A 20,042-nucleotide genomic window follows, 5' to 3' on the forward strand; every position below is an offset into this window, starting at 1 on the left:
GCTTTTCCTTGCTGAATAGCGTTCTGGTCGCGATCGTTCCGTAGGGCACCGTGCAGCTGTTCGACGGTTGGCAGCGGTTTGCCTTTGACTAGTGCATTCTGCACCTTTTGTTTCCAGTACGTCGTAAATTCGGGTTGTAGTGTTGAGATCACGTGCAGGAAGTTGTGCACTGCTCGATCGCCTGCAACATCAGGTAGGTTCTCTTCCTTCGCAGCATTGTATGCTAGGAGGAAGTTGGCCATCCAAATGTCAACGTTCTGGTTTCTTGGTGGCGATAGTAGCCGGTTGTAGTTGGCGGCAATTCGTAGCTTGCTGTTCTGGTCTGATGGTGCTATGGCTGCTTTGAGGATAGCTAGCCATTCGGATACGGGCTTGCCTACGTAGTAGTGCTGCAGGGCTACTACTACAGATTCGCTGATTCGCGTTTGCACAGAGAACAGGGCCGTTACGTGCTTTTCGTAGGCCTTTTCCTCCATGGCGTACTTCTTGACCAGCCTGTCGTACTTCTTGTATTGCTCATCGCTGAGCTCAGTGATGTCCGGTTCGTTTCCCGTGGCGCTAGCATTTGTCATGGCCATTCGAATAGTAGGCTCAATAGGTGCGGCCTTTGCAGGAAGACGAGTGGTAGCATCAGGGTCGATATACTGCCAGACACGTAAGCTTTCGGCGTGTGTTTTGATCTGATTTATCCACAATTTCCAGTCTGGTCCTGATGCCAGGATGACTTTTGTTGTGGATAGCAGCTTGATGTTTGATGAATCCATACTAGTCAGGTTCGAAAGAACGGTAACTAATATACTGATAATGCTTTTGTGGATGCTTGTTGCAGCAAATAGCGCGTGTACGGCAGATAGCGCGTGCAGCAGCTGATAGGGGCAACGTAGCGAGGCACGTGACTTCCTAGCCAGGTGATGTAGGAGGAGAATACAACGATGGATTGTAGCGTTAGGCCGGGCTCATAACTGGCAGCTGGCGTAGGAAGGGCAAAGGATCAGTGAGGAAAGCATGAGTTGTATTGAGGTGCTAATGAGTGGCTATATAGTGAAGAGAGACCAGGGGTTGCAGGCAGCAACGGTGACAAAACAACAGGTGAACCCTGTCCAGCTGAGAAGTGAACCCTGTACAGCTGAGACGCGTAGACAGACGTGCGTAGGAGCATTCTAACTGGCTGCCAAATGCACCATCTCAGCAGTGACCGAATTGGTCGGGAAAGAGCGGCGAGGGCTACCTACGAACGGCGGGCATGGTAGGCACGGTAGTAAGTAGCTTCATCTCCTCTAGACTCTCTCTCCATCTCTTCTTAACAACATCATTATTGAAAGCAATCACAACACGTCCAATCTCTTCTCCATCTTGTTACGCGATAGGAACTTATTTCATACCACGTGTCAGTACACCGCTGCTTTCCCGAACTTTCACCTGCCATGATATGAGCCAGAAACTCCGATTTGCTCAGTTAACAGTCTTTTTCCGACTCTCAAAACCATTACCTTTAGCATCAAATGGCTTCAGCGTCTCCAAATCGCCATGGTGCCGAAGCATCAAACGCTCCATCGCCATGACATCGCAGCAACAAACCGCAACGGCGACAGCCACACGCACCCCGGAGAACCGTATCCTTATCGCGCGACTACTCCTCCCCCATCCGCCAAACCGTCCTCACAGCACCACCCTACGCCTATGTGATCATGGAATTCAACGGCGCGTGCCCACTAACGCACGTGCCTATCATAATGCTCAGAGCCCTTTCACCCACCGCCTCGACCTTCATCCGCAACGACCGCATCCTCATCCCACCCACGGTCCAGCACATCTACGGCATCGATGCGGTCCTCTGCTAGCTCTGGGAGAGCTGCCTTAGCGCTGCGACTATCATCTTCCACGCGCCCGCCTCCCTCACCCAGTGCATCCAGATCCACCAAGCGCTGTGGCTCTTCGGCATGACGAGCGAAGCGTGCCAGATGGCCGACATGATCCTCGACGCACTCAAGAGCCGTGCGATCACGGTCGAGGAGGTCGAGGGGATCTGGGAGAACGCAATAATATCGAACGAAGCGCTTCGGTTCGTGCAGCCGATGGGCGACAATCTTGCAATTTGGGTTTGTGGACACGGTGATGGATGTCGACAAGATGCAGAAGTACCTCGAGACGCAGCCAGAGCTAAAGACTAATCTCGAGATCAGGTACGACTTCATGACGGCGAAGGCGCGCGGCGACGATGTTCTCCCGGGTATGCTACAGGTGCCTCCGCTGCTGAGTCCGCGGACGGCTGCGCTACGAGTGACGGCTCAACTTTTGCCCGTGGTGTCTGTGCCGCTGTATTCGCGGACGCCCGCGGGGGGCTTGGGAATTGGAAGCTCGATAGGATCAGAGCGTGGATTGTGGAGCAGAGGGAAGGTATACTAGCCGCGGGGACGGCACACTATCTCAATGATGCGCAGAATCGGATAATCACGTTCTTGGAACTTATATGAAGGGGAAAGCAGGTCACCGGCAGAGGAAAAATAACAGCGGACACTTCAAAGCTGGCGTTGAATACGATGCCCTACAGGCGTCTGGTATGAGCGACGGCGGAGCTTAGGGCTTGAAGACAGAATATTATCATGGAGTATGGGTTGGACATCATGCGAAGTTAGGGGCGCTACTAGTGTCTAGGGTGGGTATCAGCAGCCAGTGCCTGCGTGCTCGGGCAGCCGATGGAGAGCATGGCTGATTTTCATGGTCAGCGTTTATTCATTCGATACAAGAATTGAAATCAAGCTCATAAGCTGTCAAAGACTGATTTGTCCAAGTGTTTTCATTTCGATCTGAGTGAGAACTAAGCGGCAGCTTGCCTGAGCTTTCAGAACTAGAAAACCAATAGGTAAAGGCCTTTTTCACTGCTAGGTTCTCAATTTCATCCTGATCGAAATGAAGAGAAGTCGCAAGGATGAAACATGTGAAGAAGTGTAGAAAAGAAACTGCCAGCTTAGAGCCATCGCAGTGACTTAGCCACCAAGAGACTACTAGAGTTGAAGTGAACTACCTGAAGATGCAGTATAATCTAGCTGCCACTGTGACTCAACCCTATCAGCGACGTCCATCAGAATTTGACCACGTTGTAACCATCTGCCTCCAGATCCTTGCGCGTGCGGAAGGTAATCATTGGACCGTTCGGATTGGTGAGACCTATCTCAACTTCTGTCACGAGTGTTAGTCTTGGTTCTTGTAGGCAGTAGGACATTCGCCAATGTATATCATACCCGTGATTGTGGCGCTAGGCAGGATGTTGACAAGGGTCTGTGGATGCAAGTCTGTCTCCTTCTCATCAATCTCAGCGACAGATTTGACAGGGTTGAACTCTCGTGCAACGCTGGAGGGGGATTCATCCAGTGAAAAGAAGGGCAGACCGTGCTTGACGTAAGTCTCCATCGTAATTGGCGTGGGTGGGGCAGAAACGCCGGTGACGGATCGGAAGGTATTCGTATTGAGGATCTGAATGTTGAACACAGTTGTCAACGCAGGAATCCACTTAGAGGGATCGTAGTCGTCTCGTTTGATGACTTGTTTGATCTGACCGCCAGCAGCTAGTCCCATCTGAGCGCTATCAGCTTGCTCAGCAAGAGGGTCGCCCCCGCCACCTCTGAGTCGGAGAAAAATGTGAATCGTATCGCCCTATAGTAAATCAGAGTGATTCTTCCATTGAAATCGTCTGCACTTACAGTGGCCACGCCATAGTCTGACATAGTTTTACCATCTATAGATCGGGTTATTTAGCCAAGAACGTTTCATTGGGCATTTTACTAACCATCCATTTGCCTTCCCTTGAAGACCAATCTCTGCTGGTCCGGAGGAATGCCTTCCTTATATTCTATTCTGGTCTTGATATCGTCGATCGTGTCTGCGTAGTCAAATTCCAGCTGGATTTGCTTTCCAGCCTTGGTCTTAACGACGACCGTGCCGCTCCAGCTTCCGGAGGATTCCATCTCTTCGCGATCACGCTTCTTCAGCAGCGCAGCTCTCCTTAGAGCATGTGCTAGCTCACGTGCTTCCCTAGCCGCCTTCCATTCATCCTGTTGTGCCTGGTGAAAGGCTTCTTTAGTTTTTCCTACGAAGGACAGGGCGATTGAATTGCCCTAGAGCCAGATAATCAGAAGGCGTCTCGAGCACATATCGGCAGACTGACCTTTTCAATTCGATAGTCCTCAAAACACTTTGCGTCTACGTCAAGATTAGCTTGGAGCATTGCACGAATGATATTTGCGCACCATCAAGGCTCTTCCCACCGTAAGTCAGGCGCTGGTCTTCCGTCGCAATGGATTTGCCGGACTTGATCAACTTCTTCAAGGACAGCATGGTATCAGAGGAAGCGACGTCGAACGTCAGAGACTCGCCGTGGGGCGTCCGAACTGTAATCAAGCCCTGCCAGTGCTTTCTCTGCAGGTATTTCATGGCCTCCTTGCTGGGTGTAACCTCGAACTGCCTGAGCTTCAACTGAGTAGCCTGCTCCATGAGGCATAGCCATCAATTGTTTGACATTTCCAGCAGAAGTTGCAATACCATCAAGCCAATGTTGATCCGGTACCACAATGTAGTCTTGCAATAGATGGCGGCCTTGCTTGTTCGACATCATCGTTGCCCGGCGAAGTTTGGTAGCCATGTTTTCGAGAGCGGGCTCTCCAGAGATTGCGTTGATACCACCGACATAGATCTTGATTGCGAAAGGAGTTCTGGCGTTGAAGTTGACCCACATCGCCTCTCGTTCTATAATTCTTTCAGCTACAACCCAACGCTATCTGGGCAGCGTGCTTGGACTTATGATACATCGGCAGGAACACCCCGCCTTTGCTAGTCATGTCGGCCGGCAGGGTCTTCGCATATTTGGAGACCGGATATAGTGGGAACGCTCCAAGGTCCGGCGGAAGGTTTGAGGTCTGCTTGTTGTCGAGCACGCGGATGGTGCGTCGGAACGAGATCTCGAGGTCCTCGTTGAGAACTACGGCGTCGTTCTTGATCTCGCAATCCATGATGGCGGCTGGGCTCAAGCGCTGCAGGGAGGTGGTGACGGAAGAAAAGAGAGAGGGTTGGTGGTGTTGAAGTGAGGTTGTTACAAGATTGTAAGAAAAGCGGAAGGCGCGGTGTCGCCTCCACTGAAAGATGCCATCCAGAAGAACTCTTCGACGCCGACATTAATAGCTGCTCGCCGTGCAGTCCTGCATCATGGGAGCTCCACGATTAAAACATGGAGAACATTCCAACCATAACCGCCATACGCCCTCCATTTCGTGGTCACCAGCTCCATCAGCCATTCTTAGGTCACATTTCGACAGCGCATGATGGAATCTTTGGCAGCCAGTTAGAATGCTCCTACGCACGTCTGTCTACGCGTCTCAGCTGTACAGGGTTCACTTCTCAGCTGGACAGGGTTCACCTGTTGTTTTGTCACCGTTGCTGCCTGCAACCCCTGGTCTCTCTTCACTATATAGCCACTCATTAGCACCTCAATACAACTCATGCTTTCCTCACTGATCCTTTGCCCTTCCTACGCCAGCTGCCAGCATTCGACGAATCCTCTCGTATACAGTCCTGCAGCATAAGTCTGGGCACTCTCTTGCCGTTGCTTGGGGTACACCTATAGGCTTGCCAAACTCCAAATACGATATGAATGTCGATACAATGGAAATTAGACTACCTTTTACCCAACCGTATACCTCCTAGCTGGGCTACTCCTCGTAGTGGTATCGACCGAGCAAGAGTGGAATCCGTGCAGTGTTATTCTCGTGTGCTCAACTTATGATCTAGGACTGTGCAGTCCTGCAATAAAAGTTTGGGCAGTTGCACTCTCTCTTGCCGCTGTATGGGGTACCCCTATGGGCTTTCAGAACTCCGAACACAATGCCGATAACAATGCAGTAGGTATTAGGCAACCTTTTGACTGGCTAGATACATACCAGCTGGGCTACTCCTTACGGTGATGTCGAGTGGTCAAGAGTGGAACCCGTGCGGTGGTATATCCGGGTGCTCAAACTTATGACCAAGCACTGTACGCGACAGTGCAAATTGAAAGTCCTCGAGCCACTAGGGGAATTCCACGGAGCTTCGGGTCATTTTCACTTACAAGCAGCAAATCAAGCTTGCCTATTACGAAACTGAAGGATGCGTCGCCAGAGGTACCTGTTTTATTCATTTTTGAAGACAATGTAATAACATACCACCTTGCTTCACCCATTATTCTGCTGTACATCATCCTTTTTTATTCCCATTACCCAGTTTCGAAGTGCTCGTCATGTCCAATTTACCCCCCCCTAATCTTACATCAAAACAACAGATCATGTCTTTCTCTCTTTTCCAGTACTCACTGTGCCACCTCCCACATAATTCCTCTTCTCATCTTGTGGCACGCAGAGCCGCTTCGTCACCGTTGGGGCGATACTTCTCAAGTGTTCGCGATCCTCAGTATCTTGAATCCGGGCTCAAGTTTCGTATCAGCGACCCGCTTTTCTGAGTGTACCGTCTCTTCCTTTTTCGAGCGTTGTAGAAGATACTTGTTCATGGCGCGCTTGCGGCGATCAGAGCGACTAGTCGGAGACGTTTCTTGTCGTGAAGATTGCACATTCCCCGAACCTTTTTGAACTTGCGTACCCAAAGCCCGCTCGCTGCCGGCGTTGCCCGTAGTAGATGATTCTTGTTCTCGAATTTGCGCAGCTCCTGGTCCTTTTGGAACATGCGTACCCAGCGTCAAGTTATTATCAGAGCTAGTATTAGGAGATGTCTCTTCTTCTCGAACTTGCGAGTCCTTTCGTGACATTCCCGTTCCACGACCGCTCGGAGTGTTGAAATTCTGCGCCTGAAGGAGTTTCTGCGCTCGGCGATAAGCCCGCCGGCAGTCCGCGCGCTCCCTCGCAATTTGCATTGTGTGAAGCACACGCTCGTTAAACATTTCCTCGTTGATCTGATCCATCGCCTTCTCAAACGCCGGAAACGTTGGAAGGTATCGGGAGAACTTCTCGGGGTCGGGAATGAGCTGGTTGTACCTCAGCTAGGCATACTTGTGTGCCAAGTGTTTGAACACAGGGTCATTAGGGGTAATCGCGGTGAGCAGAAACGTCACTTGATCGTATGACAGCCACCCAGCCGATATTTGCGACTGCAGCCAAAGACGGGCGGGAGTGATTGAACCCTTGATCTGAAGTGTGTTCGTTACCTGGTAAACGCTGACATCAGAGTCCCAACCCTGGCGGTAGTCGAACTTGCATGCCTTATATCGCAAGCAGTTGTTGATTAGCCAAGCGCAAACCCACCGTACAGCTTTTGGAGATGCGTCCGCTCGGCTGAGGGAGAGCTGCAAGGATTCGGGATTGTGACGAAAAGCTTCTTGTGCGGTGCCAGACATGGCCATGAGGAGACGCTTTGGTATGTCGTCGATTGTTGAGAATACTGTTGCCTGCGCTGGAATGTGGACTCTGATTTGGACTAATGGTCCCTCCAGAAGTGCACTGCGGGAGTCCTGGTCTAGATAGTGCATATCCACCACGCGCTGGTCGGCGGCATTACTAGCACTTTATTAGAGCTTGCCTCACGGGGTCCCACTTCCTCTTGCGACCGTCTTGGACACCGTGGGTATCCATTGGACTATCTGGTGGTGGACCGGTATCCAGTCCAATACTCGCCAGCACGCTTTGAATGATGCGCAAGCCATCGTCATCCATTACGGCAGTCTCTGTAATACTGCCTATTCTGGGTTTCGGGTATCGGTAGGGCTTGAGTGACGCGGTAGCTGGTCTTAGGTGGAGGGTGCGGGACGTATTAAGGAAGAGAAATGGAACAGGAAAGTTCTAGAAAGCTGAACACGGACTTGTGTAGGAAATGCCGGTACTTAGACGTGAATCGCCTTTCTGTAATCGGGCAACACTTCAGTCGCTGATGAGTCAGTAAAGGAGTCTCCATCGACTTCATGTACGATACCTGCAGCCCATATAGGTGAATCAAGTACCAACAAAGCCGTGTTCCACTTTGCGCTACAAGCAAGAGCTAGTAGGACGTAATAGTAACGTAGGCCAATAATCAAAGGAGTGTCATTTTGAAATGTAGCGTGCAATGAACCGGTCCCGCTTTGGGGTATAAATACTAGCTTTACGGTCGTTAGCCTTGATGCGCAAAGATTCTCTTGAGGCTGCACAATGTGATGTTAATGGCGACGGCAATGGCTAAGGTGACGAGGGTGTCGCAGCGTGTCCCTGGCGTGTAAGAAGACGCGAAGTTGTTCGGGCTAACATTGGATCTAACAAGCGAAAACTGATCACATGACTAGGCTTATTTTCAAGTGAATGACTATTCTCTTTTGGGGACTTACCTAAAAGTATTCCAAGGCATCAACACAAGGAAACAGAAGCATGTAGGAAACAGCGAGAACATGCTGGGTCTCAAATTCTGCCTGCCTCACTAGCACCGGGGATACCTCTGCGGCGTTCAGATTGACGTGGCGTTCAATCGTCGTAGTCGGTCCAAAAAACATTGAGCCCCCCCTCCGCGCCTAGTATCTTCCTTCCGTCTCAGTCCGTACCTCCCCACAAACCTACTTTCTTTGCGCAATGAGCAACTTAGCCTTCTTCTGCACATCGGCGTTGGTCGAAGGCACAGCGATAAACAGGCTATCATCAGCATCTTCGTCGTATTCTCAATACAGCACCTCTTTCAGGCACACGAAGTCTGAGAGCTGGCGATATTATTAGTCTAATCAATATCAAAACGAAGTCTAAGGTGGGCACTTAACAATGTGGTGTTTGCCCCAAAACAAAGGAAATGAAGGGCGTATGTTCGAGTTAAGACATTCCTTTAACGTCGGCGTCAGTCAGGGCCTATCAACACTATGCTAATCTACAATCTACTGTGAATAATCCGAATACCTTGGCTCGTTCTGGATTTTATGATCCTGCAATGGGCTATTTGATATGCCTACTCATTTATTTAGTACTACGAAAATTGGAAACCATATATACCACCCGTTCTTCTCCAATGCACGCGGTTGAAAGCAAGATCAAGATCTTACATCGCGATTTCAATGCAGCAGGCCCTCCAAACATGATCACCAGAGCGCATACATTCCTTGAAGTGTCTCATAACACGTAGCCCCTCTTTACTCCTCGTTCTCGAATTCAAAAGCCTTCGCGGCGGTCCCACCACACGCTCTCTCGAGGGTCAAGAATGCGAAATGCCCACCAATGACAGGTCTGGCAAAGAAGTTCGGGCCGGGGAACCCGCCATTGCCCTCAGTGTTATACAGATCAGTAAAAGGGCGGTCCGTGACGGTTTCGTTGAGCCAATTGGCGACACGATCCAGGATATCGGACCGGACCGACTTTGATGCCACGGCAGCGGCCTCAAACTCCCAATCGGACTTGGTGTACAAGTGCCGAGAATCAAGCGGCAGCCCATACTTCTGCATCACAGCCGCGTACCACTTGGACTGGACCTTGTAGATGTGGTCTGGGATGAAATTCTTTGTGATCGGCTTACGCTCCGGTGGAGGTTTGATGGGGTGCTGTGGGTCACCTTTCCTGTTCTTGGCGGCCTTTTCGAGTGGCAACGGGTGTTGGAGGTTTCCAGCTGCGTGGAAGTCCGGCTCATCGGATGACTCCTCGGAAACTAAAATCTCATTCGTGATTGATGGATGGAAACATAGGACAGCGTCGGCGTAGAGACTGTAGAGCGTTGTCCAACTGCCATACCAGTCATATGCTAGTTTGGCGTGAGAGCCGTCACGCGACATGCCAAACTCTTGCCATTTCTCGATGTAAGTCTCGGAGATGTTCTGAATCTGTTAGCCTTCATCGAACCATGGCTTGAAAGAGTTGCTCACTTGGTATTCATTCTTATCGTCTTTGTAGTCTAATACATTCGCAAGCTCGCTCATCGCTTTGATACCAACGATTCCCTTGAGGGCAAGGTTGGTCTGCAGCGCTAGCCAGCCAGCGAAGTCGTCCGTGCAAACTAAAAGTCTGTCAGATCGATCTTTAGGAGTGAATGGGTTTGCGCTCACGCTGATTGTGTGGTTCTAGACTGTATTCAACCAGATATCCAGTCCACTTCTTCCAGAGAGGATAGCTCTCCCTCAGCCACTTTTGCGCTTGCTTGACGCCCTTGGTACCCCCGCCCCAGGTGTCGTCAATATCTGAGATGCCGTCATGCATGCCCAAGGAAGTAAGAGCAAAGGCGCTTTCCGATGTCGCATGGTAGTTCGTGTTTCCAACGGTCGACCAGATTGACTGAGACTCGGCATCAGTGTTGTAGCTCAAGGAGTTGACCAGAGAGAGGCCCATGATTAACATGTCTCCGCATTCTTCCACGGGCATGTACTCGTCCCTTCCATCAGCATGGCCTGTCAGGTTCGGGAAATGGTAGCCAAGATCGTGCATCGAGTAGTTGTTGGGGTACTGCCCGCTCAGCTGGTGCTCGATCAGTGGTTGCAAAAGGTATGCGCCCCAACGCGGATTCGTGTAGAGGAAAAATGGCCAGGCCGGGAATATGACATCAACGGTTTGCGAGTTTCCATTAGAAGATATCTCCTTCAAGAAGAGGAGTGGAGCTTCCGGTGTTCCTCCAAAACTTGTCGCGCCCATAGTTTGGCGAGCAGACAAAGCCACGATGTCGACATAATTCTCCGAGCCAGACTCGTAGGCGTCGACCCTAAGCTGGTCAGAGTAGTTCCGTGCCAAGGCATCAGCATTCGCAAAATCGCCATAGTGATAGCGGATCATTTCCTCGTCGTGAATGAACCAAGACTTCCATAATGGCCTCATATACGTCAAGCCTCGTGCGGAGGCATATTGGACGATTGGGTCCTGGATGTGAGCGATGGTGAACATGACGCTGTCCGAGGTCTTGCTCTTGCCAAGGCTGGAAATATTTCCGAGTCTGAACGACTTGGAGAACGCAAATACAGGCTCTTCGTCCATGATGCCTCGGAAGGAGCCATCATTGTCATTTTGTAAGGTTCCAGTCCGTGAGAAGCGCTGACGCAGAACCGCCGAAGTACCAGACTCATGGCGTACACCAGTGGGTGCGGAGAAGTGAAGCTGCCCCCACTCTGCCTGGTCGCTCCATTCGGTCAGCTCTTGTTCAATTTGGCGCTTCACGATCCAAGTCTTGAGGGGCTCTGCGCCTCCGACTGGCTCGGGTCTGTGAAGCTTCCACTCGATCTTGTTCCCTCGATTGCCACTGACCCATTGGCCGTTGACGTCAACATAAACGTCAATGTCAAAATCGCCATCTACATATATATTCAGGTATGAAGCAGGAAGGGATTGCCGTAGTGTCGAGGATGGTGTCACCGGAGACAGGAAGGACAGGGTCAGGTGGAGGTCATCGGCGCCTCTAGAGGGGGCCGGAATTGCGTAGGACAGGTTGGTCACGGACGCGTCGTAGGTAGCACCTTTATACTTGGGATATGAAATGTTATAGCTGAACTGAAAGTTAGCTTCGGTCGTCCGTAAACTCGACGATCCACCTACTCTTTAGCCCTCTCGCTCAGCGAGTCCTGTGGCCGACCAAGCAGCGGGAACACGGTATTGGTGTCAGGAGTGGAAGCTAGAATCGCAAACCCGACCTAGTTGAGATGAGTTAGCGTCAGTGTCCACGCACAATCGAAGCTCAATGGAGGCTTCCAAAGCTAACCCGACGCAGGTTGAAGGAGTGGGTGATGCTGACCTCGGAACCAGTCCAGAACATTGGCCATTTCTTCCACGGCTCCTCCCTAGCATTACCCAGCCATGTGCTGAGATACGGATTGCGGACAATCAGTGGAAGAACGGGCGGAGTGAGGGCAGCCTGAGCAACGCCTGCCAGAAGCGCTGTCGAGGCCGTGGCGATGACGCCGAAGGAGCGCATCGTGATGGCGGGTGGTTGGGTGGGGAGCGGGCACAATGCGGGCAGCGCAATGCAATGCAAAGGAGGATGCAATCTAGCACAAAGAAGAGGGTATCGCGTTCATGGGGTAGGTATAAGTCAATAAAGGCCGAGGGAGGAGGGCTGGGAGAGCTGTCAGCTGGCCTGGGAGCTTGACGAAGCATGCAGCTTGCGGGGAAGCGCTGCACCCAATCGCGCGCCTGTGCCTTGCCTCATCCCTTGGCAGTACATTTCTCCGCCTGCGCGTGACGCCGGCTGCTTTCCATCCCTCCTCCACCCCAATGTTGCCCTATTCGACACCTGGGCGCATCGTCCTTGCATCTTTGCTTGGCCGAAGACCTGTTGGCAAGTAGTCATGACCTCGACTGCACATTCTTGGAGCCAATTCAATCACATGAGAACCTCGACGGATGCCCGTCTACCATTTTCTGCATCAAAGAAGTGTGGTACAGGACCTTGAGCACACCATGTGCCTATTCCCAGCCGCTTGAACAATCGCCATCAAGGAAATCGCAGCACTCAACGTACCTTGTGCCATCTAGCATCGCTCAGTCGTAGCGAGCAGCGGTGAATCGACAGACTCCGGCGAGTCCGACCCCCCGCGACGCCTCAATGCCTTCGATACGACTTCCCTCAGCGCGGCAATAGAATTACCTCGCTTCCTGCCCTCTGGTGTTGGCGAGCTGATGGTGTTTCTGATGGACTTGACCGGGCTTGGCGTCTTCTGAATCCATTCGTCGACCGACGGCTGCTCCCTCAAGGTCGACAGCGAGCTGCTAGCGGCGAGCTTTTGGGGCGCTCTCCTCGGGAAGGTTGCGTGTGACGGCGATAGCTTCAGTGATGGTGGTATTGATAGCCTATGGAAGTGTTTTGGTGTCTTCACCTCGCTCTGGCGTGCGGGCGGCGGCAACTTCGTAGGCAATGGGGGCAGAGGACGAAGTGAAGCCTGCGTAGGCATGGCATGTCTACTTAATCCCGAGGCGTCATGCTTGTTGTCCGTCTTAGCGTCGCTCGTGTCCTCCCAGCCATGGAGGGTTTCTTTCGAAGCTTTATCCGAAGCTCCAGCGGCCGAGCCACCGTCCAGTCTACGTAGGCCGAGCTCCTGCAGTTGATCTACACGTTGTCAGATTGATGCAACAAGAATACGTGCCTCGTCATAGGTCTGTGTACACTCTTCTGCGGCTGACTGCGGCGCGTCAAGGTATTTTCGGAAATCTGTAAGTATGCTGTCTTTTGAGTCATAGACGCTGTACCACTGTCTGAAATGGCCCAGCGAAATAACTGAGCTTTAGAACTGATGAGCTCCTGGCTCGTCAAGATTTCTAAAACGCGTCGAAGACCTTCAGGCAGCCGCAGAAATGTGTTCCCTAGATCTGTGACGAGGCATTCGGCATGTAGACATACCCATTGTCCGATAGTGGTACTTGAACGTGGCGAATGGCTGATCCACCGGATCAATGAGTGCAAATTCGTAGAAGCGCTTAGGCTCGTTTTTCATTGCCACCCCGGCGTTCACGAGCCTGTTTTTTTCGTCAGCTGCAGTCCTATAATAGCTCCTTTGTGCGCCCTTGATAAGTTGCTCGCGTACTCAGTTCCTTGCTTGTGGCCTCCATGGAAGCTTTTCCCGAATTCCTTGATTTGCCTCGCAATACGCCTCCGTCCTTTCGCTCTGTGCACCTTCACTTCCATGAATGCTGTGGGGTCGCCCCAGTGGACCTCTTTTCCCTTGTCATCCTTGCCCGCGAAGAAGATTGCCCGCTTCTCTACCCTCTTTCTTCCACACTCGTCTTGAGGTCGTTCGTACAGGCCGAACATAGTCTTTCCCTTCCAATCGTCTTCCTTCCCGCAGCCCCAAGAGACTACGTGCGCACCATCGATGTACATCTTGAAGAGGAAGCAGGCAACAGCTGGTGGGATTGGCGGAGCGATGGAGTAGGCGATCCAGAATTGAGAGGATGGGTACGTAGGAATGTAGACATCGCAGATCGAACTTGGCTCCTCAGGCGCCTTGGTCTCGTGCATATGCGAACGAGGCTTTGGGGCTTCCGGGGACGGCTGCTTGGGCGGAGCATATTCGGGAATGATCTTGATCTCATACTGCGAGCGCAGCTCGAGGTTGATGCTGCGATAGCTCGGCATCGTCAAGACCGCCGCAGATGGCTTGCACAGAGGCCAAAGCCTGTCAGTCAAGAGTGTCAATGAGTTAGTGGAGAAGGTGGGAGGGGGAGTTCCGAGCTCCTCTACGCGTCGAGGCCGCGTTGATGAAGTGAAGTGGTCGGCTCGCGCTTACCGGATCGAGACGTCATTACTTAAATTACGCCGTAAACCTCAACACACAGGCAGCCCAACAGTCAACCTACAGCGGAACGAACGCCGACGTCAGTCCTCTGCAAATATCCGCGTGCTCTACGCAAACCAAAGCCTCAGACTGTTTGCTCGTCTTGCAGGTGTTGCTTCAATCCGCCCTAAGCGACCTCAATCTGATAACAGCCTCACTCGACATTCACCGTTGCCTCCAAGACTGGAACCTTTGGTCTTCTCACGCATTCCTCACTTGCTTCCTATAAATTCTCTTCTCCTCATATAACTACTCCTCTCTCTTTCCACACCACCACCTCCGCCGGCTTTTCACATCACCACCTCCACCAGCTATCACAACTTCTTGGACACTCCTTCTCCGACACTTTTCAACCTCTTCCCACCGAGAACCAGGCTAAGCTCACTTTCAAGGTTTCTCGCCTACCCTGCTATCCGCTATCCAATTCGACCACTCTATCCACCCCCCCAGCACCATGACTCTTGTTGCTACTACACTCCGTCAAGTTGACGGCCCTTCACCGGTGCCAGTCAACAAGTCTGCCCGCCGCAAGCCGAAGGCCAAGGCCTCATCCAAGAATGTTGCCAGCTCCACGTCCGCGGCCCCAGCTCCAATGGGAGCACCTAAGGCTGCAGAGTCTGCGCCGATGCTATCACAGCCTGCCAAGGCGACCGATTTCAAGGCAGACGCCACGAAACAGGCGGACTCCCCTCAGCAGAGCAAACCCTCGGCGCACGATGAGGCTGTGCTTTCCCCACTGGAATTCTCCAAGCTTAAGACAGGTCGGAAGGTCAGCGTCGTGGTGGGCGATCCGGGGAACCAGTATATTGCCATCGAAGCAGCCTACGTCAAGGTCCTTTCCCACTACTCCCATTATTTGAAGCAGGCTCTGGCGTCTGACCACTCCTCGCGACTTTTCATCCCTTGTGGCGACAAGAACGTGCTTCTCTTCATTTATCGCTGGATGCTGGCCGGAGAACAGAACAGCAACGCCAAGAACGCTCTCAAGTTCGAAGACCTACGACTTCCCGATCTGATTACGCTCTACTACCACTGCGTCTTCCTGGAGTATCACTCCCTAAGGGAGAAAACGTGTGCTCGACTGGAGTGGAAGCTGAAGTCCGTCATTCCAACTATCGAACAGCTGTCGGTCATCCTGGCTTACACTCCAGCCGTAGCCGAAAGCGCTGTCCAGGCCATCGCTAGACTGTTCTTCCGACCCGTTTGCTACGATTTCTCCGCTTACCTTGCGCTGGCGAGCAAGGACCCCGAGTTCGGCAAGGCTTTAGATGTTGCCATCGCTCAGCTCAAGTTCAGTCTGGTCCGCCAACACAACGGCCGTCCTCAACGCCGTGGCAGGCCAAATCAGGTTCGGATCGACGTCGTCTCGCTAAAGCGCCAGAGTGGTCCCCAGCAGAACATCAATATCCACAAGAACGACAAGACGCAACAAGAACCTTCAGACTTTGTTACTGGGCCGGCCCCAAAAGCCGACGCGGTTGTGGACGCTACTGTATCCCGACGCCGTCGAGCAAAGCGCACCAAACCCAAAGCGAAGGGCCTCGCACCAGCAGCTACGCAGAGTCAGGAGAATGCAATCGCTACTCCTCAAGTAGCCCTTCCGAAGATTGGTCTCTCAACGCCTGATCCTCGCAAAGCCCCCAAGAATACCGATGGCGAAGCTGGTGACGCACCTGACAAAGGAGCAGCCCTCAACAAGTCGACCCCCAATCACTTCCGTCGTGGACGTGCGCCTAGTTCTCGAGCGCCTCTCAAGCCCGTCGGACAGATTCCAGCAAACTACAACAACCCGAACATCGCTGTTGTAGAGCACCGCCGCCCACGCCGCCGCGCTGTCGAGGTGTACCGCAACGGTGAAGGCATTACTACGTCTTCTCGTGAGGTAAGTCTCCACTATAGTGCATTAAACAACAAGCTAATGTCACATAGGCTAAGCCAGGAGAGATGACGCGCACCGGTTTGGTTATCTAATGATGATGAAGCGGCGGGTAGGCGGCGGTCAGGCGACATCCTCTGAGACTTCTGACTTTTCCCCTTCTTCAAACATCATCCCCAATTCTGCTTTTGTCTTTGGCTCTGGCTTTTCCGGCGACATGGTCGGCCTGCTTTGGCTCAGAACTTGGAAACTCCATTGGAGTCTTTTGCGGTGGGATTTGACGTTCTAGAAGCCTGGCTGGTTTCCCGAGATGCGGTACAAAAGCGATGATGAGCTGGCTTGCCCAGTAACGATCAACTCAGGGTAACAATATGAGCATCAGATAGTCTTACAATTAAGTGCATATACACCTACTCCCCCACATCTGAATTGTCGAAAGGTAAAATTCTACGAGAAAGTTCCTACATGGTTTGCTTGGCACTGCTTAGAGCCTAGCAAATAACTCGCCTCAGGGTACTGCAGGTGATGGAAATTGCACCATCAAGCCTCGTATAGGCCTTCTGGCAAGCCCAATATGCTGCAGTCCTATCGAAGTGGCATGCCACAAGATGGACGTGTTATCACGGTAAGATATAGATTGATTTTCCCCTGCTTTCATCCGATTGGTCACTTCACCATGTCACTCCTAGAGATATCGTAGACAGAGGTGCGAGACAATGCTAGCAAGCTTTTGAAACATCTGGCTCTATTTCCAAATTGCTAGAGGTGGTAGAAGAGCGTGACGCAAGAATGACATGGTGTTATGTGGTGAGTGCGGAAACTTTTGTCGACCAAACGGCATGCCGTAGACAGCAAACGGAAGTCTTGGCAAGTCTACGGACCGTTCCTGTCCCATCTTTTCGTCCCAAGAAAGCTGTCGAGCGTTCTTGGCCAGTGCGCAGGCTGCCGTTGCCCTGCAGTCGTGTTGTTGTTTCCGCAACGCGCCCACCATCTATCCATCTTCTCACCACCCCGAGCTCGCTTCCTCGCATGAATCCACAACATTCACTCCAATAACACTGATAAGCCTCAGAGGAGTTACTACTGTACACCATAAGGCGCCGTGACGCATTGGCTTCACCCTTATGCTAATGCGACGAATAGACAACACACAACAATTCGTTCACTCAAACAAACAATGGAGCAATCTAAAGTTCCTCCGTACGGCACCACCAACGGCGAACCGCAACGCTCTAAGAAGACCAAGACTGGCAATTTGAAACAGAAGAAGAAGGCTACAAGAGCCAGAGCTGCAGCTGCAGCGGCCGCGGCCGCCAACCAGAACGCAACACCTCCGCTCGAAACCGCGCAGGACGGCGACGAGACTACGCTAGTCAACGACACGGCTTCCAAAATGTCACAAAACATTGAGAAAGAGAGTGGGCCTGCATTCAACGGCGTAGAGGCTACAATTATTGCCAACTCTATTGCGCCGACGGCATCAGCCACCCGGCTTGAAGACTGTCTGCAAGGCCCAGAAGTCGAAGTCTACCACAACACCGCCACGGGTAGAGAACTCATTGACAAGATCCATCTCCGGCTTCTCACGCGCCTTTCCATAGCCGCAGAAACCGCCTTCAGCTCTCCTCCGACTCTGGTAGGTGCTGCTCCAGACCAATATATCATCTCCACCACCTCCAACACCAGTTTCGCACTCAAAGTCATTCTCAAATGGATGAAAGACTGCGCCGCTGCCGGCGGAATCTTGTGTCTCTCTGCCTTCCCGCGCAAGAAGCGTGGAATCACAATCCTCGACCTCTATCGCGTCTACGAGACGGCGCGCAATATGAAGGTTCGGACTAGCGTAGTTACTATCTTGAATCGGATCAAGCAACGCATGTCTCATGATGTACTCGACGCGTACACACTTTCCCTGCTATGGAAAAATCGAAAAAATCATGCGGACTTGACGTCCCACGCGATCCAGCAAATGTGCTTCCACTGGGTAGCCGGCCACCACGGGGACTGGGAGGCCGTGGAGTTATATCTGGAGAAGGTCCCCAACCTGAAGGCTCAAGTGGTACAAGAGGGCCAGCTTAGACAACTCGAGTTTTTCATGAAGAAGGAGGATGAGCGCATGGAGATGGTGACAGAGAACGAGGATAGCATCTCGAAGGTCGATGAGTGGAAGGTGGAGCTGGAGCATGAGAAAGCCGAGCACGACACCACCTCGTGGGACTGGACCGAAGGTAATCCCCTCAAGGAGATCGGACTTTCGCCACCTGCCTCCGTCGGAAAGGGCGTCCCTTCCAGAGAGGTCAAGGTAGGCGAGACATATTTTGGACCGCCGAAATAGGTTGTTCACATAAATTCGTATGGCTAACGCATACGAGACTCTGACAGAACACGAAAACTGGGAACCGAGATGATGTGGGAGTGGGACAGTGACTGTTTGGTTAATATGAAGAGACAGCGTGTGCACGATAGCCGAGGTTGGCTTAGTGAGTGAGTTTCTAGTCTGGGGAGTATTTCCGAGGCATTTCATGACCTCTGGGTAGTTGGTTGATGCCTCTGGGTGTTTTTTGGTGCCTCTGGGTAGTTGTTTGCTACCTGTAAGTAGCTGGCTAAGGGTTTGAATTCACTTGTATGTACATTACACCTGTCGGCATGCAACCCGGATTAGAGAGATGATCACTTTACTATGTACACTTGCCTCCCACTTCCTGAAGTCCTTCGTTACATTTTGAGAACCCTGAAGTACATCGTCTTGAACATTCAGAATACTTTCTAGGCCACCTGAGGCAGCAGGCACCAGATGTATGTACACCGATTGGATATCCCCGCGGTCGCTCTAGTTGCTGAGAAAACATTTACGAACTGCAAGCAGTGGAAGAACGGTATACACACAGCGATGACGAGGTATCATACACTCACTAGCCACTGCATGAGGTACTTCAAGGTAGTCTCGAAAACGTAAGATATATTCTAGTATCAAGAACTAGAACTAGACCAGCTTTCGAATGCTCATGATTTCGTTCCCACCCATGAACGCGCTCTAGACGGTAACATTACTCCTAAGTAGCAACCCAACCATTCGACAAAATCATGTTGAAAGCCTCCTCCCTAGTGCGACCCATCATCCTCAAGCGGCCTATATCTAACCTTCGCCATCTCGATTTCCCCCGGCTCCACCGTCTGCGCAACCCACCTCGGATCCGCCGCATCCCTCAACGGCCCCAGATTCCTCTCAACCCTCAACACAATCTCCGTCACCTCCTCCTCGCCCTCCTTAAAATCCGCATACCTCTTTCGCTCAACCCAGAAAGACGTCTGACACCCCTCCTCCCCACACCTCCCCGCCAGCCCAAACTGCCCCCTCCTCCACCCCTGAAACCACTTCCCATGTGGCCTCCTTCCCCCCATCCACCTCTCATACCACCCTCCCATCCCCGTCCCGTCCCGTCCCGTCCCGTCCCCTCCCCTCAAATGCGGACAACCCCCCTCCCCCACTCTCCCCAACCTCTCCACCACCTCCTCCCTCCCCACCCCCCTCCCCGGCGGCACCCGCATAAGCACACCCGCCCAACTCACCACCAACTCCCCGCCCACCCGATGCCTCCCGCCCTCCCCTCCCACCCAGCGCCTCCCCACCTCCCCCGCCTCCCTCCCGCGCACCACCCCATGCGGAACCGCACACCCCAAACCCTCGCCCCCGCCCGCCTCCAGCGCCGCAAACGTCACCGCCTTGTGCACGCAGGGGCGGAACACACGCATGCTGCCGGCGCACTGGCGGCGCTGCGGCGGCTTCCGCTGCTCGCTGAGCGAGAAAGCGGGAGCGGGGTGGGTGGCGAGGCAGGCGCTGCAGGCGAGGGTTTTTTCCGGAAGTCGGTGGTCAAGTTCGAGGGCGCAGAGGGTGCGGTAGTGGGCGCGGCGGAGGAGGGAGCGGTATTGATGGCGGAGGGGGGG

The 20,042-nt window shown here is 52.5% G+C and overlaps 9 protein-coding genes across 9 annotated transcripts in view; 3 read left to right on the forward strand and 6 right to left on the reverse strand.

Annotated features, from left to right (window-relative positions):
• On the reverse strand, positions 1-764 carry BDZ99DRAFT_466693 (uncharacterized protein; the record flags this gene model as incomplete). The annotated part of the gene is made up of 1 exon (XM_033720843.1): positions 1-764. A coding segment is annotated over one exon (764 nt), but the record flags the coding sequence as incomplete, so codon positions are not given.
• Positions 765-1,367: 603 nt separating this feature from the next.
• On the forward strand, positions 1,368-2,744 carry BDZ99DRAFT_574644 (uncharacterized protein). The gene is made up of 4 exons (XM_033728398.1): positions 1,368-1,682; positions 1,742-1,829; positions 1,914-2,099; positions 2,184-2,744. Exons 1-4 carry the CDS (start codon positions 1,528-1,530, stop codon positions 2,472-2,474), a joined length of 720 nt encoding a protein of 239 aa, XP_033571978.1. The 5' UTR covers positions 1,368-1,527; the 3' UTR covers positions 2,475-2,744.
• A 41-nt stretch (positions 2,745-2,785) lies between these two features.
• Positions 2,786-5,006, reverse strand: BDZ99DRAFT_574645 (ubiquitin-domain-containing protein; the record flags this gene model as incomplete). Its single annotated transcript, XM_033728399.1, has 8 exons — positions 2,786-3,180; positions 3,243-3,654; positions 3,702-3,736; positions 3,788-4,115; positions 4,166-4,200; positions 4,248-4,482; positions 4,565-4,709; positions 4,771-5,006. The coding sequence occupies 8 exons, from the start codon at positions 5,004-5,006 to the stop codon at positions 3,083-3,085; spliced, it is 1,524 nt and encodes a 507-aa protein (XP_033571979.1). The 3' UTR covers positions 2,786-3,082.
• Positions 5,007-6,190: 1,184 nt separating this feature from the next.
• On the reverse strand, positions 6,191-6,957 carry BDZ99DRAFT_466695 (uncharacterized protein). Its single transcript, XM_033720844.1, has one exon. It carries the CDS (start codon positions 6,938-6,940, stop codon positions 6,416-6,418), a length of 525 nt encoding a protein of 174 aa, XP_033571980.1. The 5' UTR covers positions 6,941-6,957; the 3' UTR covers positions 6,191-6,415.
• Positions 6,958-9,115: 2,158 nt separating this feature from the next.
• Positions 9,116-11,865, reverse strand: BDZ99DRAFT_396291 (glutaminase A; the record flags this gene model as incomplete). The annotated part of the gene is made up of 5 exons (XM_033715982.1): positions 9,116-9,790; positions 9,839-9,969; positions 10,019-11,439; positions 11,490-11,584; positions 11,686-11,865. The coding sequence occupies 5 exons, from the start codon at positions 11,863-11,865 to the stop codon at positions 9,116-9,118; spliced, it is 2,502 nt and encodes an 833-aa protein (XP_033571981.1).
• Positions 11,866-12,382: 517 nt separating this feature from the next.
• Positions 12,383-13,076, reverse strand: BDZ99DRAFT_111527 (uncharacterized protein). The gene has a single exon (XM_033712413.1). The coding sequence runs from the start codon at positions 12,839-12,841 to the stop codon at positions 12,422-12,424; it is 420 nt and encodes a 139-aa protein (XP_033571982.1). The 5' UTR covers positions 12,842-13,076; the 3' UTR covers positions 12,383-12,421.
• Positions 13,077-14,675: 1,599 nt separating this feature from the next.
• On the forward strand, positions 14,676-16,507 carry BDZ99DRAFT_501914 (uncharacterized protein; the record flags this gene model as incomplete). Its single annotated transcript, XM_033723853.1, has 2 exons — positions 14,676-16,103; positions 16,151-16,507. The coding sequence occupies 2 exons, from the start codon at positions 14,676-14,678 to the stop codon at positions 16,190-16,192; spliced, it is 1,470 nt and encodes a 489-aa protein (XP_033571983.1). The 3' UTR covers positions 16,193-16,507.
• Positions 16,508-17,274: 767 nt separating this feature from the next.
• Positions 17,275-18,432, forward strand: BDZ99DRAFT_480448 (uncharacterized protein; the record flags this gene model as incomplete). Its single annotated transcript, XM_033722336.1, has 1 exon — positions 17,275-18,432. The coding sequence occupies one exon, from the start codon at positions 17,275-17,277 to the stop codon at positions 18,430-18,432; it is 1,158 nt and encodes a 385-aa protein (XP_033571984.1).
• A 603-nt stretch (positions 18,433-19,035) lies between these two features.
• The window catches only part of BDZ99DRAFT_540592 (uncharacterized protein), a 1,288-nt gene continuing 281 nt past the window's right edge, over positions 19,036-20,042 (reverse strand). Inside the window, exon 1 of the mRNA XM_033726716.1 lies at positions 19,036-20,042. This exon is cut by the window's right edge and continues 281 nt beyond it. Within this exon, the coding sequence (XP_033571985.1) occupies positions 19,200-20,042 (843 nt within the window). The 3' untranslated portion in view covers positions 19,036-19,199.

This window comes from Mytilinidion resinicola (assembly GCF_010093595.1).
Source record: "Mytilinidion resinicola strain CBS 304.34 unplaced genomic scaffold BDZ99scaffold_19, whole genome shotgun sequence".
NCBI lineage: Eukaryota > Fungi > Ascomycota > Dothideomycetes > Mytilinidiales > Mytilinidiaceae > Mytilinidion > Mytilinidion resinicola.

Excerpts from the sequence above, each read along its gene's own strand:
- BDZ99DRAFT_574644 (XM_033728398.1), top strand. The coding sequence starts at position 1,528 with ATGGTGCCGAAGCATCAAACGCTCCATCGCCATGACATCGCAGCAACA. Across the intron at positions 1,830-1,913 it reads ACATCTACGGCATCGATGCG|ATCCACCAAGCGCTGTGGCT; the intron begins GTCCTCTGCTAG and ends CAGTGCATCCAG. Across the intron at positions 2,100-2,183 it reads GCGACAATCTTGCAATTTGG|GTACGACTTCATGACGGCGA; the intron begins GTTTGTGGACAC and ends TCTCGAGATCAG.
- BDZ99DRAFT_466695 (XM_033720844.1), bottom strand. The coding sequence starts at position 6,940 with ATGGATCAGATCAACGAGGAAATGTTTAACGAGCGTGTGCTTCACACA.
- BDZ99DRAFT_111527 (XM_033712413.1), bottom strand. The coding sequence starts at position 12,841 with ATGCCTACGCAGGCTTCACTTCGTCCTCTGCCCCCATTGCCTACGAAG.